The sequence below is a fragment of the Zootoca vivipara genome, chromosome 6 (genome assembly GCF_963506605.1).
Source record: "Zootoca vivipara chromosome 6, rZooViv1.1, whole genome shotgun sequence".
Taxonomy (NCBI): Eukaryota; Metazoa; Chordata; class Lepidosauria; order Squamata; family Lacertidae; genus Zootoca; species Zootoca vivipara.
This window is the reverse complement of record NC_083281.1, coordinates 26,821,151-26,838,161: the sequence shown is the minus strand read 5'-3', so window position 1 is coordinate 26,838,161 and position 17,011 is coordinate 26,821,151. Positions and strand designations below refer to the sequence as shown.

Sequence of the window (17,011 nt, the reverse complement as noted above, 5' to 3'; positions counted from 1 at the left end):
TTCATTGAGAAAAATTAACACTGAAATGAATATATATGAGGTTTTGAAAAAAAGAAACTACAAATTGCTGCAGAAATATGGAGAACTGAACTTAAGTTTGGAGAAATGAGAAACTTGGGTCACAGTCACACTATACTGTACATATAAAGCACTATTATACCACTTTAAACAGTCATTGTTTTCTCCCAAAGGGCCCCCCCCCCAGTTTGTTAAGGGCGTCGAGAGTTCTTTGGAGACTGATTCTCCCCTCCCAGAGCTACAATTCCCAGCAGGGGTGCCAACTTGAATAAAATAGGGGGGGCAGGTAAGTCCCACTCACATAATCAATCACATGTCGTGGCACCCACCCACCATTTGAATGGGAATTCCCTTCAACTTTGGGAGGGGGTGGCCCCCTCAAATTTTTTTTGGGGGGGGGGCAAAGGGATTTTGGCCCTTAGGAGTTGGCTCCTACAATTCCCCCTGACAGGGTCGGCCTGGCCTGCTGCCTCCTCAGCAGTCCCTCCCCAATGTTGCCTCCCCACCAGCCTCTTGGCAAATAGGAGCTGCTGCTGGTATCCCCCCAGTCCCACCCCTTTGTTCCTTCACCCCTAACCCTTCTCAATGTTGATTTGATTCCTTCCCTTGTTCCTGGTGCAGATCTTCATCCCCCCCCTCCTCCCGTTTTTGCAGTTTGCCTTAGGTTCCAAAATGTCTTGGGCCAGCTCTGTTTCCCCCGGGAAAGGGACTGATTGTTAAACCAGAGGTCAGAGATTTGGGGCTGCCGGTCCTATGATGTGGGACCTTCTTCCAGCAAAGATTCAGCAGGCATCCTCACTTTTGATTTCAGTTTTCCTTTGGATACTTTTGTTATTTTATGCTGACAGGTCTATGTGGCTGCTTGAAGCTTTTTCCTTTTTTTTCTGACTAGCCAGGCATTTTAATGATCGAATTGTATTGCTTTACGTTTTGTTGTCGTGAACCACCCAGAGATTGCAGTATATAAATAAAAGGATACCTGGAGAGCTTTCGAGAACTAATGCTGAGTTTTCCTCCTCCCTCCCCATTCCTTTTCCTTTTGTGCCTTTTAGATCGTAAGCCTGAGGGCTGAGATTGCTTTGTTTGGCTTTTATGAAATTTACCTGTGAGCTGCTCTGGGAGCTGTTTTTGGCTGAAGAACTGGGCAAAGCAATTATAAATCAATGTAAGCAGACAGACATAAATTAGCAGCAATGGCAACAAGGAACCTCCATGCTTAGGGGCACAATATCTTAGAAGACCAATTGCAGTGGGGGCAACAGTGAGCGATGGGATTTGTCTTTATATCCTGCTTGTGACCTTCTAGAAGAAGGGATGGGAAATCTCTGGTGGTCCTCCAGTTGGTTTTGGATTCCACCTCTTATCAGAGATGAGGAGAGTTGGGGTTCAACAACAAACCAAGGGACAAAAATTCCCCTTTCCTGTCCCAGAAGCTTCTGAGCAACACTTCTGGGAAGAAAGCCTTGTGCTGGACAGCTGTCTGATGCAATAGGTGTGATGCAACAGGAAACTTCTTATCATAGCTATAATGAAACTTGTTTTCCACAAATTCGGTGACATTATATTCAGGGTCATTAACCAGCAGTCTGTTCCTAGTTGCGTTCCCCCCCCTTATCTCCCTGCAGTCATGACTTTTGGATTGAACACGGAGGTCTCGGGCTACAGGATCAAGGGAAAAGTCCTGTGAAAAGCCCCCCCCCCAAATACAACCTTTGGTGGCTGCTGTCCAATGGAACTGGTAGGGCAGAATGCAGGGAGACCCTCACTAGGTGGCAGTAGATGACTTATTCCAAATATGACCATTGATCCATCTAGCTCAGTCACTGATTGGCAGTGATTCTCTAAGGTGTCAGGCAGGGTTCTGTCCCAGCCTTACCTGAAGATGATGGGGGTTAAAACTGGGCTCTTCTGCATGTATGCAGATTAGGGTGGTGACTTTTTCACTTTTTTTCTCCAGAATTATTTCCTGTAGCACAAATGGATGAACTTTTGCCTATTAATGACTAAAATGAGGTATATTCCATTGAAATATTAAAAAAGGTTACACACAAACCGTTTTTAATTTTTTTGTATGCCGTTTTACCATTTCATAAAATTGTATTAACAATTCTATATATATATCGTATCAAATTTGGACACAACACCACATTGCACAATGGGGAGTGTTCTTAGCAACATAGGGTATACAAATGTCACACCTGCGCAAAGTAAAAGCCTCTTTTGGGGACCTCAAAACTCAGCCAGCAGACCCTGCCGGGCATGCTGGGAAAAGGAGAGGTAGCAAAACATTGTCCTCTAGCGGCGTCTATACTGTTACCGCAGCTAAAAAAAGCTTCCTTGTGTGTTTGATGGCCCTATATAATGTTGTATATATGTGTCTCTAAAGCTTGGGTTCAATTTTATATTAAACCACTGAGCCTAGGACTTGCTGATCAGAAGGTCGGCGGTTCGAATCCCTGTGATGGGGTGAGCTCCCGTTGCTTGGTCCCAGCTCCTGCCAACCTAGCAGTTCGAAAGCACGTCAAAATGCAAGTAGATAAATAGGAACCGCTACACCGGGAAGGTAAACGGCATTTCCGTGCGCTGCTCTGGTTCTTCAGAAGCGGCTTTGTCATGCTGGCCACATGACCTGGAAGCTGTACGCCGGCTCCCTCGGCCAATAATGCGAGATGAGCGCGCAACCCCAGAGTCGGTCACGACTGGACCTAATGGTCAGGGGTCCCTTTACCTTTACCTTAACCTTTAAAGCTTGGGTTCAATTTTATATCTGCTTACAGTGACTTCAAAAATGGTCAAAAAACTGATAAATAATTTTTTTTAAATCATGTTGTGCGTGAGGTTTTTTAAAAAAATCAAATCTCTTTGAAAGTAGGATTTAATCTAATTGTTAATGAAAGCTCATCAAATTATGATACAGGGAAATGAGGTTGTAAAAAAGTCATCACCCTAATGCAGATGCTCTGCCACTGAGTTACGGTCTTTTCTCTGATCAGATCTCCCATGCTTTAAAAAAACCAAAAAGTTAATGCATAAAAAGAGTCTTGGCCAACAGTGCTGATGTCAAAGAGTAGGTAGAAATGTAAATAAAGATTGTTTGTGATACTGTGCGACTGTGTTTATATAACCCATCGAAATGGCTCCCTCCAGCATGTAGCATGCAGGATTTATTGCTTCTGAAGGCCTGTATTTACTTTAATATGATGGTTAAAGTAAGACATAAACAAGCTGCTTTACGGCTGGGCTGCTTTGCTATGCAACTGGAGATCAGGAGTGGTTTAAACATTCCCGAGATACTGCATTTTGAAGCCAGAGCTGGATTAAGAGTTTGAGAGCTTCTCAGCATTGAAGAGATTATAGTGCCCCCTGCAGATAGGTAATCCAAAATAAAACCTAAAACCTAAAATAAAAAAGCTTTTTTTGAAATGACACAAAACGTACATGTATGCTACAATTAAAATATCTTCTTTTTTCTCAGTTTTCTGATTTCCAAATTCTGGATAAGTTCATTGAAGTCACCTGACGAAACATGTCTGATTCCATACAGAGTACGGAAAACATGGTTGCTCTCTGAGGGTTCCCCCCCCCCCCAGGTGAGGAAAAGAGTGTTCTGATGAAAGTTATTAATCATCAACATCAGAAAATGATGACTACTTTTTCTGAAATAACAAATGTCAAATTCTTTTCCCCCCAAATGGGGTTGCCCTTATTTTGCTGCTGTCCTGAGCATGTGTTTAATCTGTTTATTGGGTAATCCAGCACCATTTGAAGCATACCTGAAATGATCCAAGCTCTTTTAGGATTCCTTAGGAAATAATCTGAAAGCTTTTGCTGATTCACTAGTAGAGATAGAAAATAAAACAGGAACCCTGGCCATGCGACCATTTTAAGGGAGCATATTTGCACGCCACATTATGTTCAGTTACCTCCACTGTTTCAGCTCTGTCTTAATGAAGCCAATTAGATTAATGAGATTGTTTTCCAGGGGCTATTTGAAATAATGCAGACTCCCATGTGCCTCCATATGCCGTTCATAGCTGCCAAGTTTTCCCTTTTCTCGCGAGGAAGCCTATTCAGCATAAGGGAAAATCCCTTTAAAAAAGGGATAACTTGGCAGCTATGATGCCGTTTAACCCCTTTGCACTATTTAGATTTCAGAGGCTTCTGAGCCAGGGAATTTTATGTGATTTACTTGGAACCAGGACCGTCTTACCCATAGACACTGGTGGTGCAGGGCGCCAGGGTGCCAAGTTCTTTTTGTGTGTGCAAATTAAATTCTTTATTTGTTTACTTTCAAACATTACAAATCATATAAACACAAACAAAAAATAAGGATGAAATAGAAATGGAGACAAAACAAGAGCAAAACATAAAAAGTAATTTTTACACGCACAAAAAGAAAAAATGAAAAAAAATGAAATAAAATCTCCTCTAATAACATCAAATCAAATCAAAATATACCTCTTTTCAATATCCCACCACCCTCACCTCCACCCACCCTAAGTGATTACAAACTTCCAGCCATTTTTGTCCTGCGCCTTTCATTTTCTGTCATGTGTCTGTATATCTGATTTCTTATTTTCTCAATTGAAAAAAAAACCCTTTTATTTCTGAGTCTTCATATGCCTTCTGCAAGAGAGGCGTTTCCACCATTGTAGCTAAATAATTTCTAAATTTTCCCCAATCTTTATCTCTTCTAACCTCATTTATCCCTTTAACTTCTGCCATTTCCGTCGCGGAATTATAATATATTAATATTTTAATTTGCCAGTCCTCTTTGCTCGGTATCTTTTTGCTCTTCCATTTTTTCCCAATTAATATCCTAGCTGCTGTCGCTGCATACATTACGATATTTCTATCTTTTGGCCGAATTTCATCATGGAGCATCCCAAGGAGAAATAATTCAGGGTTCTTTTTGAAGGAATACTTTAAGTATTTTTTTCATTTCTTTATAGACCATATACCAATAGGGTTTAATTTTGCTGCATTTCCACCAAATATGAATATAACTGCCAGTCTCATTTTGGCACCTACAACATTTCTCATCACATTTCTCATTTACACATTTTGGCTAACATATAGAACATATAGAATAAGAGAACAAGAAGAACATATGTTTAAAGAAGATTGGAAAATGTTTATGGGGGAAATTGTGTATATTTGAAAATGTGGGCAGCATTAAGAAAAATTCAACAGTGTAAATAAGTTTTGATGGATATAATAATGGAATACTCAATGATTTAGTTTACATAAAATATGCAGGGATTTATTTTATGTGAAATGAACCATGGAAAGAGAAGAAGGGAAGTCATTGATACTTTAAGGATGTAAAAATGAATCTTCTAAAATGTAAAATAGAAAATTTAATAAAAATTATGGAGAAATAAATAAAAATAAACTGGTAAATGCTTGAGGTGTTCAGTGTAAGGCTCTGCCCCCTGGAGGAAACCCAGGCAGTGTCTCCTGAGTCACAGTAAGGGATAGCTTCTGTCCTGGCCAGTAGGAGTGCCAACTTGGCTCCACAACTGTGGGTGCCCAGGGCCGTGGGTGCTATGCAGCGTGCATAGCCCTGTCACCAAAATTTGTAGGTACCCAGCCCCTTCATGGGGAATTTTGTGGGTGCTCGAGCACCCAGGCCCCCAATGGAGTTGGCACGAATGCTGGCCAGGAATGGGCAAATTGTCAATTTTGGTTCTCCAGGTTCTGTATTTTTCCAGTCGTAAATTCAGTTCTCCACATTTCTGCAACGATTTGATTTGATTTTTTTTTTTAAAAAAATCATCATGAAAATTCACCCATACTTTAGTTAGTGTGAATTTCTCCCAAGAAACATAGTTCCGTATTCTGTTTGGATTAATACACGTATTTCTGCAAGCAAATTCCCACAATATAATGCATCTTGGTGGTCATATAGAGCTGCCCCCCTCACCCCCCAAGACCTCAGCCCCAAGGTCCTTTCCCTGCAGCACGATTGCTGCCGAAATGACGGCTTCAAGCTGAGCAGCTGGAATTTATTCAGCCTGTTATCGAGGAAGGCAAATCTCCCCTTGCTGGGAGCTGGCTGCTGCCAAAGAACAGCTTTCATCAAGATCCTCCACCAAGGCTGAACTTACAACCTTGCTGGCAGCAGAAGGAGGACAGCACTGAGATATATGAAAAGGAAAGGAAAGTATGGGTCAATTTGCAGAATTAGGAATTCATTGGAGTGAATGAACATGTCTTGCATGTATGCCACTACTGCGGCCCGTGTTTCATTAGCCCCAAAACGAGTGAGGTCCCAACCAAAGAAGAGTGGCAACTTCAGTTGACAGAATATGCGCAGCCTGCAGGCTTAACATATAGAACAAGAGAACAAGAAGAACATATGTTTAGAGAAGATTGAAAAACCTTTATTGAATATATGGGAAATAACTGTGTATAGCTGAAAATGCTGGCAGCACTAAGATAAATTCAACTGCGTAAATAAGTTATGATGGACGTAATAATGGAATACTGAATGGTATAGTTTCTGTAAAATACGCAGGGATTTATGATATGTAAAATGAACCATGGAAAGAGAAGAAGGGAAGTCATTGCTATCTTAAGGATGTAGAAATGAGGACTTTAAATTGTAAAACAGAAAATTTTACAAAGCTTATATAGCTACAAAGATTGTGTCCCCCCCGCCCCCCCACTCTGCTGGGCGGTAGCAAGATATCAGGGGTTCCAGATGCTGAGCCATCAGGGGCGTAGCCAGGATAAAAACTAGGGGGGGGGGAGCCATGGTCGTTCAGGGGCGGGGCGGGGCCACGAAGTGGGAACATGGGCGGGGCTACAGGGCCAGTGGGCCCGACAACATCGTGGTGGCGGCGGCAGCAGCCACCTTGTGCTTCTGGGGCTGGCAGCATCGGCGGCTACCCGGCTTGGCTGGAGAGGACGGGAGGGTCGGGCAGGCGAGAGGGAGTGGCAGCACGGGCGAGGGCGAGGCAAGGCACGGCCGCAGTCACAACGGCTCCAAGGTGTTGCTGCATATCAGCATAATATTTCAACCATGTCGTGGGTTCAAGCCCCACCTTAGGTAAAAATTCCTGCATTGCAGGGGATTGAACTAGATGACCCTTGTGGTCCCTTCCGACCACAATTCTATGATTCTATTGATATATTACCATAGCATATGCATCATTCTGCTTTCTTGAATTGTCCTACTCCTAGGCATAGCAGCCAACTCCTAGAGGCCTAGGTGCCCCCCAATTACTGGTAAATACCGTATTTGAAAGAGTCAACCCCCCAAGTTGATGGGCTTTCTATGTGGGGCTTATCTGCCCCCCCCCAGTATTTTATTGAGGATGGAAGAGGGAGGAAAGGAAGGAAGAAATAGAGAGAGGGATAACTCACATTTGTGGGTGCCTCTGGGTGACGCTGTGATGCTAGAACTCTGCAGCAAGAGGAAGATACCGGTACACCTGTACAGGAGCCTTGTAAGCAGCTTTCTCTCTGCTTGATTTACAGCAGGCACGCCCAGCAGGTAGATTGTGATCTACCAGTATATCACTGGATATCTGTGGTAGATCACTGCTAGATCACTGGCACCCCTAAAAAAAGCTCACCCAAAATTTTCCTCCTCCCTAAAAAAAGCTGAACTATGACCTGAAGCCCTAAACAAAAATGGTCCTCCCTCCCTCCTAAAAGAAGCTCAACAAGTTTGACCTAAACCCAAAAAAACAGGGCTTCCTTCCTTAAAAAAAAAAAACTCAACAGCTTTGACCTGAACCCCCCAAAAGGGGGTAGATCACTCCCAGTTTTTTAACTCTGTGAGTAGATCAGAGTCTCTTGGGAGGTGGCCACCCCTGATTTACAGTGTACAGATGCAGGAGAAGGGGCAGACTGGAACACCACTGCTTTTTATAAACATCACTGTGTCTATCAAAGCTACAGCCCCCCTTTTCTTATTCACTTCCTTTTAGCCTTGCAGAGCCACCTTAGTCAATGCACCCTCATTAAATCGCCAATAGAACTCTTAATGAGATCCCTGAATACTCATTAACAACTCCCACTGAAGAACAATAGGGTGAAGTGGTGAGCTATCAAATCTTGCCTGAGAGGCAATGGACAATCTGCTCCATTGTCTTAACTGCTTAACTACCGGTAGCCACTTTGCTTTATTTATTTGATGTGTTTTTGTTACAGCTGTGTTCCTGCCCCCCCAGCAGGCAGAGACCGAGCTGTCCTCGCTAAAGCAAAGCCCTTTCCACTTCAGTTTTTGGAGGGGAAAAGTGCTGGTTATGGTTTGTAAAATACATTAATTTTTTGCTTCTGGGGGGCAGCTGCCCCCCCTGCCCGCCTGCCTACGCCCATGTGAGCCATGCAGCAGAGACTGTAGTATCTTTAAGAAGTTTGGTTTATTCTACACTGGAAGCTTTCAATGTCGGGAGTGCAGAGTTTACGGCATTTGCATCTCAAGAGGGTCTTGTACCCCACTGTGGTGCAGCATTGGAGTCCAAGGCATCTTCCACCCCATTCTGGTGCTTCTGTCCCAGGCCTCCCCATGAATCCCCGCAACAACCCTGCGTGGTAGATTAGGCTGAAAAGCAGTGTGTCATGAATATGTGTGTGTGTGCATGAGTGTGGCGCATTACAAATATGAACAATGCAGTTTATCTTCAGTACTTGTCACGGCAAACCACCAGTCGGATGATGTTCAGAATGATGAATACGATCCCCACGCAAACCGCTGAGTGGGCGAAGTTCAGTGCCCGCCTGGATTTTTGCTTTGCAACAATGGTCCTTCCCATGAGGTTGGCATTCCGGGTCTGGGAAGAGAGATAAGTGAAGGAGCCTGGGCTGAATTGGATAGTCTTTCTTCCCTGGCCTGGCCTATTGTCCACAGGGTACAAGGGCACTCCAGCCTCGCATGCTCACCTGGCATACCTGCGCCATCTCCAACATCTCCACACCTTCCATGAGAGACATGGATTTCCAATAATGGTCCTAAAGCTTGCAAGCCCAAGCTTGGAGGATGGAGCAAGCAGCTTGTTTTCTCCCGCTCCCGAGGGTAGGACCTGAACCAATGGCTTCACATTACAAGAAAGGAGATTCTGACCAAACTTGCTAACAGTAAGAGCTGTTTGACGGTGGGATGGACTCCCACGAGAGGTGGTGGACTTTCGTTCACTGGAGGTTTTTAAGTAGAGGTTGGGTGGCCACCTGTCATGTATGACCTCATTGAGATTTCTGCATTCCAGGTGGTTGGACTCTTGGGGTTCCTTCCAACTTGACAATTCTATTATTCTATGATTCTCAAGAGTTTCAGCCCACAGAGCTGCCCCCTCACTCCAGGGCCTGCATACTTTTTTGTGTGCTGTTCAAGAGGCTGTGCCCCACCTCACCCAATCTCCTAATGGCAGTAGGGCTCCCAAGACCAGGAACTGAGGAGTCAGCCTAGACCTGCTGCCTAGCTATGCCCCTCATGTCATGGCTGAATCTGTGTGGGCCCTGCCCCTCTTCCTTCACAATCTGGAAGCTGCTGTGCGTGGGGAGCAGCAGCCACAAGAGCCCCCCCCTTTGATCAGAGCCCCCTTAAGAGGAGTTAGGGCAGAGCAGCCAACCGCAAAAGGCTCTTCCTTGCAGGGAACCACCAGGGTGCCTTTGAACACTCAGTTCCAAAGCATTTCCACCGTAGAGGTTGCAGGAGAAAGACAGAGACAGGCTGCAGCTTGGGCCATTAGAATAAAAGAATCATAGAGTTGGAAGAGACCACAAGGGCCATCCAGTCCAACCCCCTGCCAAGCAGGAAACACCATCAAAGCATTCTTGACATATTCTGTGAAGCCTCTGCTTAAAGACCTCCAAAAAAGGAGACTCCACCCCACTCCTTGGTAGCAAATTCCACTGCCGAACAGATCTTACTGTCAGGAAGTTCTTCCTAATGTTTTTTTTATGTTTAGGTGGAATCTTCTTTCTTGTAGCTTGAATCCATTGCTCCGTGTCTGCTTCTCTGAAGGAGGCTGGACTGGATCCCAACTCCAGGCTTTCTTGCACACACCCTCTCGTCTGCGGGAGCTGCACAACTCCGGGGGGAAAGCCCCCCATCACAAGGCTGGCGATGGTGGCCCTTCATGTGGCATCCACACAATAAGCCAGTCAGGCTTTAAGGTGGGGAAGTCTTTGGTCCAGGATCTGTGCAGCTCCCGAGGAGGGCAGGTGGAGTTTTCCTTTTTTGCTGCTATGGTCCAGCACAACTCACTCTGCTGGATTTGACCCCAGAAAGGTACCGACTTGGGCTTCTCCTGACAACCAAGAAAACCTTGACTACCCCACTCCCAGGGAGGGTCCCAAGGACTCAAGGCAGCCAGATGTTGCTTGAGGCAACTTTTGGGCGACTACAGCAGCAAGAGAAAGAAGGGCGTGGGCAAAAGGAAAATGACCAGGGTGGAGCATCCAAGGTGGGTCTCAAGCATCACTCCTGCTTAGTCTGCTGTCCAGTTGCTCACTGTTGGAGGGCAACTTCAACTGCCTCCTCTTCCTTCCTTTATCTTAAAAATGGGACTTGGGGTGCAAAGTAGGACCCCTCGGCCAGGGTTCCTTTCATGCTCACGGAGTTGGGCTCCCTTGTAAGCATCCCCATAAGTTAGGCTTATGGTTATAATTCGGGGGAAATTCAATTGCCGACCTTGAAATATCGACTGATTGAAGTCTGGCACACAGCCTCGATGGTGAAAAGGACTACCGGTAATCTGATTTGGGTGACAGGAGGCAGACAGAACTATGATTACTTTGCTGAAAAATGGGCCTTTTCATTAGGAACTCGTATAACAAGGACAATCAAATCCATATACTTCGAGATCTTTATCCAGATAAGTTCAACATAGCAAACTTTATTACTATTACTATTATTATTTCATTATTACCTCAATGTTTGCTTTGGCTTCTGTTTTGCATTGTCTCTGCATGATTGGAAAATATAATACAATGCATCATTGTATAATGTCATAAGAGGTGTAGATCAACTATCGGGCTGCACTAGATTCCAGGGTGCGCAAATTTCAGTAAGGATCTTGGTTAATCAAAGATAATGACCCCCCCCCCCCGGAGGAATGGACAATTGACTGAGGACAATGTGGGGAGCTTGGCCCCCTCTGGGAATGGAAGGCTCTGACTCACCTAAACAGAAACAAGCTTGAATTTAGTAAAAACTAAAGCATAACTGTTGGCCTGGATATTTTATCATGAGGGAATCCCCTTGTACCCATAACACTGCTTCCCTCCCTCCTTCCCTCCTTCTTTCCTGCACACTCACCTGTATAGAGTAAACTAAGGCAGCAATACCAAGGGGTAGGCAGCAGCAGAGCATGGTAAAGATGGAGTAGCCCAGGTGATCGGGTTCATTGCAGGGTTGTACAGGTGTGATGGTGATGGTCTGTGGTGGCTGAAGGATGGGATCTTCTGTGGACCCTGCACCAGGTGGGGAATAATAAACTGCGTATGGGGGTTGGAAGGGGGCAGGTGCCCCATAGCCCGTGGGGGGTACCCCATAATCCATGGGTGGTGCTGGCCCAGCAGGAGGCATCAGTGGATCGAACACTTGTGCGGGTTCTTCTCCAGATGGGAGAATAGGTGGCTTCTCATTGCTCATGGTGTTTGCCTGCTCTCCTCCTTCTATCCCACTTTGCAACTCTGCAACAAGAGTTTCTTCTCCTGTCTCCATCCTCCACGCTCCTTCTGTTCTGGCTGCCCCGATAAGCTGATGGGTGACCTGCAATCTCTCAGTCTCTCTCTCTCTCGCTGTACCTTCAATTCCTTCCTTGCACTTTGCCTTCCTGCTGTTGTGGTACCTGGCCAACCACTCTGAAGCTTCTTCCTTCAGGATGCTTGCCTTTTGCAGCGAAAGGCTCCTGGCTCTTTTTCTTCTTTGCTCAATGGACTCTTGGGTATTACTCGGGCTCTTTGATTCTGTGACTTTCCTGTTTCTCACTATCTGGAAGGGAAGTGGGTAGAATGAAGGGTTAGGTAATGAAAAATCCAAGCAAGCCAGCAGTTACCGGGTGTGGTTACTCGGTTAAAACAGGAAAGCAGTTCTTGTCAGTGAGGTGACCTTGGGCCAGCCATTGCCTCTCAGCCTAAGCTACCTCACAGGGTTGTTGTGGAAGGGGGAGAAACATTTCTACCATCTTGAACTGCTTGGAGGAAAAGGTTGTATATCAATGTAATTAATAACGGTAATAATTACTATGATGTTAAAAGAAGACAATTAAAAATAAGTGAAAACACATTTCAGAGCAATGAAAGGCTCTTCATCACTTTCTGTATTACTTGACTATTCAATAACCCTGCCCTCCATTGATTGAAAAATGCTGAAGGGGGAGCAATTCTTTTCCTAGGAGAAAATAATAATAATTGTCCTACAATATCAACTGCTCAAAATGGTCTTTTAGCAGGGTATGAAATAACAACAGCAGCAGCAGCAGCAACAAAAAAATTATTTTCTGTAGCCCGTCCATCTTATTGGGTTGCCCCAGCCACTCTGGGTGGCTTCCAACAAAACATACAAAAACACAACAGAACATCACACATAAAAAAACTTCCCAATACAGTCATACCTCGGTTTAAGTACATTTCGGTTTGAGTACTTTCAGTTTAAGTACTCTGTGGACCCGTCTGGAACGGATTAATCCACTTTCCATTACTTTCAATGGGAAAGTTCGCTTCAGGTTAAGTACGCTTCAGGTTAAGTACGGACTTCCAGAACCAATTACACTCATACTTCGGGTTAAGTACGCTTCAGGTTGAGTAGTCCACGAACCCGTCTGGAACGGATTAATCCACTTTCCATTACTTTCAATGGGAAGGTTCGCTTCAGGTTAAGTACGCTTCAGTTTAAGTACTCCACGGACCATCTGGAACGGATTAATCCACTTTCCATTACTTTCAATGGGAAGGTTCGCTTCAGGTTAAGTATGCTTCAGTTTAAGTACTCCGCGGACCATCTGGAACGGATTAATCCACTTTCCATTACTTTCAATGGAAAAGTTAACTTCAGGTTAAGTACGCTTCAGTTTAAGTACAGACTTCTGGAGCCAATTGTGTACTTAAACCGAGGTACCACTGTACAAGGCTGCCTTCAGATGTCTACGGAAGGTCACATACTTATTTACCTCTTTGACTTCTGATGGGAGGGCATTCCACAGGGTGGGTGCCACTACAGAGAAGGCCCTCTGCCGGGTTCCCTGCAACTTCACTTCTTGCAATGAGGGAACCACCAGAAGGCCATTGGAGCTGGACCTCAGTGTCTGGGCTGAACAATCGGGATGGAGATGCTTCTTCAGGTTTACAGAGCCAAAGCTGTTTAGGACTTTAAAGGTCAATACCAGCATGTTGAATTGTACTGGAAGCCAATGTAGTTCTTTTAGTGTTATATGGTCCTGGCAGCTGCTCCCAGTCACCAGTCTGGCAGCTGCAATCTGGATTAATTGTAGTTTCGGAGTTGCCTTCAAAGGTTGCCCCACGTAGTGTGCATTGCAGAAGTCCAAGCCGGAGATGACCAGAGCGTGTACCCTCTGGCGAGACAGTGAACAGACACTCCATGAGAGGATAGTGTCCATGCACTGAGATTAAGGATGAGTGCAACTGTCAGTTGTGGTTTCACTCAGTTTCTGATTTTAGATCTTCTTATGATTTATGTGGAATTGGTTCAATTTGGTTATGTACTTTTTGATGTCTTTATTGTTTATGGCTTCTTTTGTTATGTCTGTAATTATGTAATTTTTTAATTCATTGTATGCTGCATTGAGCATGGTTTTAACCTTGGAAAGGTGGCATACAAATAAAACGATTGATTGATTGATTGATTACTTCCACATCAGTTTACTTAAAAAAAAATAAATCCTCATCAGCATTTTAGTACACACCCCATCTGCTTTATTCCATCTCTGCTCTGGGAAAGTTCACCCTTGTTTTGCGCTAGCAGAAGTGGGTTGTTCAACAAGAAGTGTTGGGGCTACAGCAATTGGCTGCGCAACCAGCTACAAATACAGTGGTGGCTTTCTGAATCTTCTCTTGCACAAGCCATTCTGCTAGCACAACCAGCACACCACGAAGGGGCTTTAACTTAGCATGACATGGCTTGAAGAATCTTTAACCCAGCAATGTAGACTAAAGTAAGAACTGGTGCCAAAATTTTCTGTCCTGTATCTGAAACTTTTAGGGTGGACAATAAATGTGGATTGATTACTGCTGTGTGTGTGGCCTGTGTTTCTGGTTGATCCAAATGACTATCTCCTGTGTGTGGCCTTGTAGGTCTGCTTCTTTTAACAAATACTGTTTCATTTGATATGAAGGTTAAAGTAATACGTTAACTGTGCGCACTTTAGATTTGTAGGCACTATGACATTGTATGTACTTTGTTAGTTTTGGTCCCATTTTACTGCCATATAGTGGCTGCAGGTTATATTACTGTTGACATGCTTTAATGACAGACAGTTTGCTTTATGGTGACTTTAAGATGCTATAAATGGAAGGAATTCAATGTCACGCTAAGTTAAAGCCCCTTTGTGGTGTGCTGGTTGTGCTAGCAGAATAGCTTGTGCAAGAGAAGATTCAGAAAGCCACCACAGTACTTGTGGCTGGTTGCGCAGCCAATATTTCCTGTTGAACAACCCACTTCCGCTAGCGTGAATGTTGTGCTGGATTTCATGAATGTTGAATCTGGGCCCCAGGTTCATATAATCCAACCCAACTGGACTGGTCTGTTTGAAATGATTTAGTAAGGAGACCTTATTTGGTCTCCATATTGACAGTGGCTAAAAATAACAATGAATGGAGATCATACCCTCCAACATTCCTCAGATGAAAGTAGCGACATTTCTCACCCCCGACCCTCCTTGACACCCCATTTTTGTGTGTGTCCCCCAAGCATTTCCTATTAGAAGAAGGGCGAGTGTCACCCCGCTATACCAAGAGGTCACATGCCCCCCCACTGTCCCGAGGAAGCCTCTTAATCCTGATTTGATTTGATTCTTTGGTAGATTGAAAAGAAAAGAAAAGAAAAGCACACACCAATAAATAAATTTTAGAAAGGGGCAAGATTAGACACTGACATACAATGTATTTTTTTCCTTTAAATCAAGGCTCTTTGTGCTCTGCTCTACTTCCACTTTATTCCCACCCAGGGCAACCCTGCCCTCTGCCACCAGCTGCCACCTCTCCTCTTCCTCACCTGCTCTCCAGCAGCAACCGCTACAAGCTGCCCCAAGGGAGGAGGCCAGCAATGGTGGCCACAGAGAGGCCATGGAGAGGCAACAGGATGCTCCTTCAAAGCTGCCTCTGCTCAGGACAAGCACCGGCTCACCCTTCTCTGTGAGCTCAGTGGTGGCAGTGCTGGTGGGATCATCATGGATGGTTATAAATCTGATACTCTGATGGAGGGGAATGAGCTGGGTTTTTGCTACCCCTGGATTTTTGTGTACAACAGATGGTTAACGTCCCTACAGAAATCCATCGACATTGCTGTACAACTGTGGTGCTCTCTAGTGAACTTCCTATTGTTCTGTTAACTATTAGCAGGCCAAAAAAACAAACAAAAAACTATTAGCAGGCCCTGTTTCACCTACCGTAACTTGATTTCTCAGTATGTTTCCCAAAATGGTTCAAATTCCAAAAGAGGACATCTATCCAATGTCTCCCTCCAACTCAGAGCCGAGACAATTTACTACACAGGTGGGTAGGGACCCTATGGCATGTGGGTCAGTCTTGGCCCATGAAGGGCTCTAAAGGATGTCATATAGAAGAGGGTGAAAGGTTGTTTTCTGCTGCTCCAGAGAAGCGGACACGGAGCAATGGATTCAAGCTACAAGAAAGAAGATTCCACCTAAACATTAGGAAGAACTTCCTGACAGTAAGAGCTGTTCGACAGTGGATTTTGCTGCCAAGGAGTGTGGTGGAGTCTCCTTCTTTGGAGGTTTTTAAGTGGAGGCTTGACAGCAATCTCTCAGGAATGCTTTGATGGTGTTTCCTGTTTGACGGGGGTTGGACTGGATGGCCCTTGTGGTCTCTTCCAACTCTATGATTCTATGATTCTAACCTGGCAAAAGAGGCCATTTCCCCTCAAACCACACCCACCTGTCCATCATGTGCAGGAGGGAAGGGTGCTATTGGGTGTTTTGGGTGCTATAGTATAGGGTGCTGTAAGAGAGAGGGCTTGCAGAGAGCCGCCCACTCTGCTTACTTCCATCAGATGGGAGAGCAGCAGCAAGTCTGGGAGTTTAAATCAGGAACAGGAAGGGTTAAGACGGGTCCAGGGCTCTGCAGAGTCCTGGTGGCTCAGCTCCAGGCTGGTAGCAGGGAAGCAGGGGAGGAGCTAGCTTCAGCAGGGGCTGGAAAGGAGGTAGACCGGCACCTCAGGAGCCTGGTTTGGGACCACGGAGGACCCATAGAGCAAGGAGGAGGGGCGTTTGGATGCCCAGTCTTAAAAGGGGGGTCAGAGCCCACGAGGCGCCATTGTGGGCTTCTGCCCCATGCAGAGCAGACATGATTTGAGACATCTCATCACTGTATATAGCAGGGGTGTCCAACTTCCAAGAGACTGTGATCTACTCACAGAGTTAAAAACTGGCAGTGATCTACCCTGGGGGGGGGGGTTCAGGTTGAGGTTGTTGAGCTTTTTTAGGAAGGAAAGCCATCCATGTTTTGGGGGGGTTCAGGTCAAAGTTGAGCTTTTTTTTAGGAAGGAAAGCCCTGTTTTGGGGGCTTCAGGGCAAAGATGTAGAGGGAGCCAAAGTTGCTGAGCTTATGCTTATTTGGGTGGAGCCAGTGATCTACCAGTGATCTACCACAGACGTCCAGTGATCTACCAGTAGATCACGGTCTACCTGTTGGACATGCCTGGTATATAGCATGCACAATAAAACTCTGAAAAATCCAGAGGATGTGTGGAGTGCTTACTCGGGAGTAGCCAACACCCATCTGTGACAGGTGCTATTGGGTGTTTTGAAAACCAGATGTTTAAAAGGCACCAAGAAGTGTT

At 45.0% G+C, this 17,011-nt stretch overlaps 1 protein-coding gene across 1 annotated transcript; it reads right to left on the bottom strand.

Moving 5' to 3' along the window:
• Positions 1 to 8,332: 8,332 nt before the first annotated feature.
• Positions 8,333 to 11,628, bottom strand: LOC118087639 (synapse differentiation-inducing gene protein 1-like). The gene is made up of 2 exons (XM_035120477.2): positions 11,291 to 11,628; positions 8,333 to 8,804 (listed from the first exon to the last, which is right to left on the bottom strand). Exons 1-2 carry the CDS (start codon positions 11,624 to 11,626, stop codon positions 8,655 to 8,657), a joined length of 486 nt encoding a protein of 161 aa, XP_034976368.1. The 5' UTR covers positions 11,627 to 11,628; the 3' UTR covers positions 8,333 to 8,654.
• Positions 11,629 to 17,011: the final 5,383 nt, after the last annotated feature.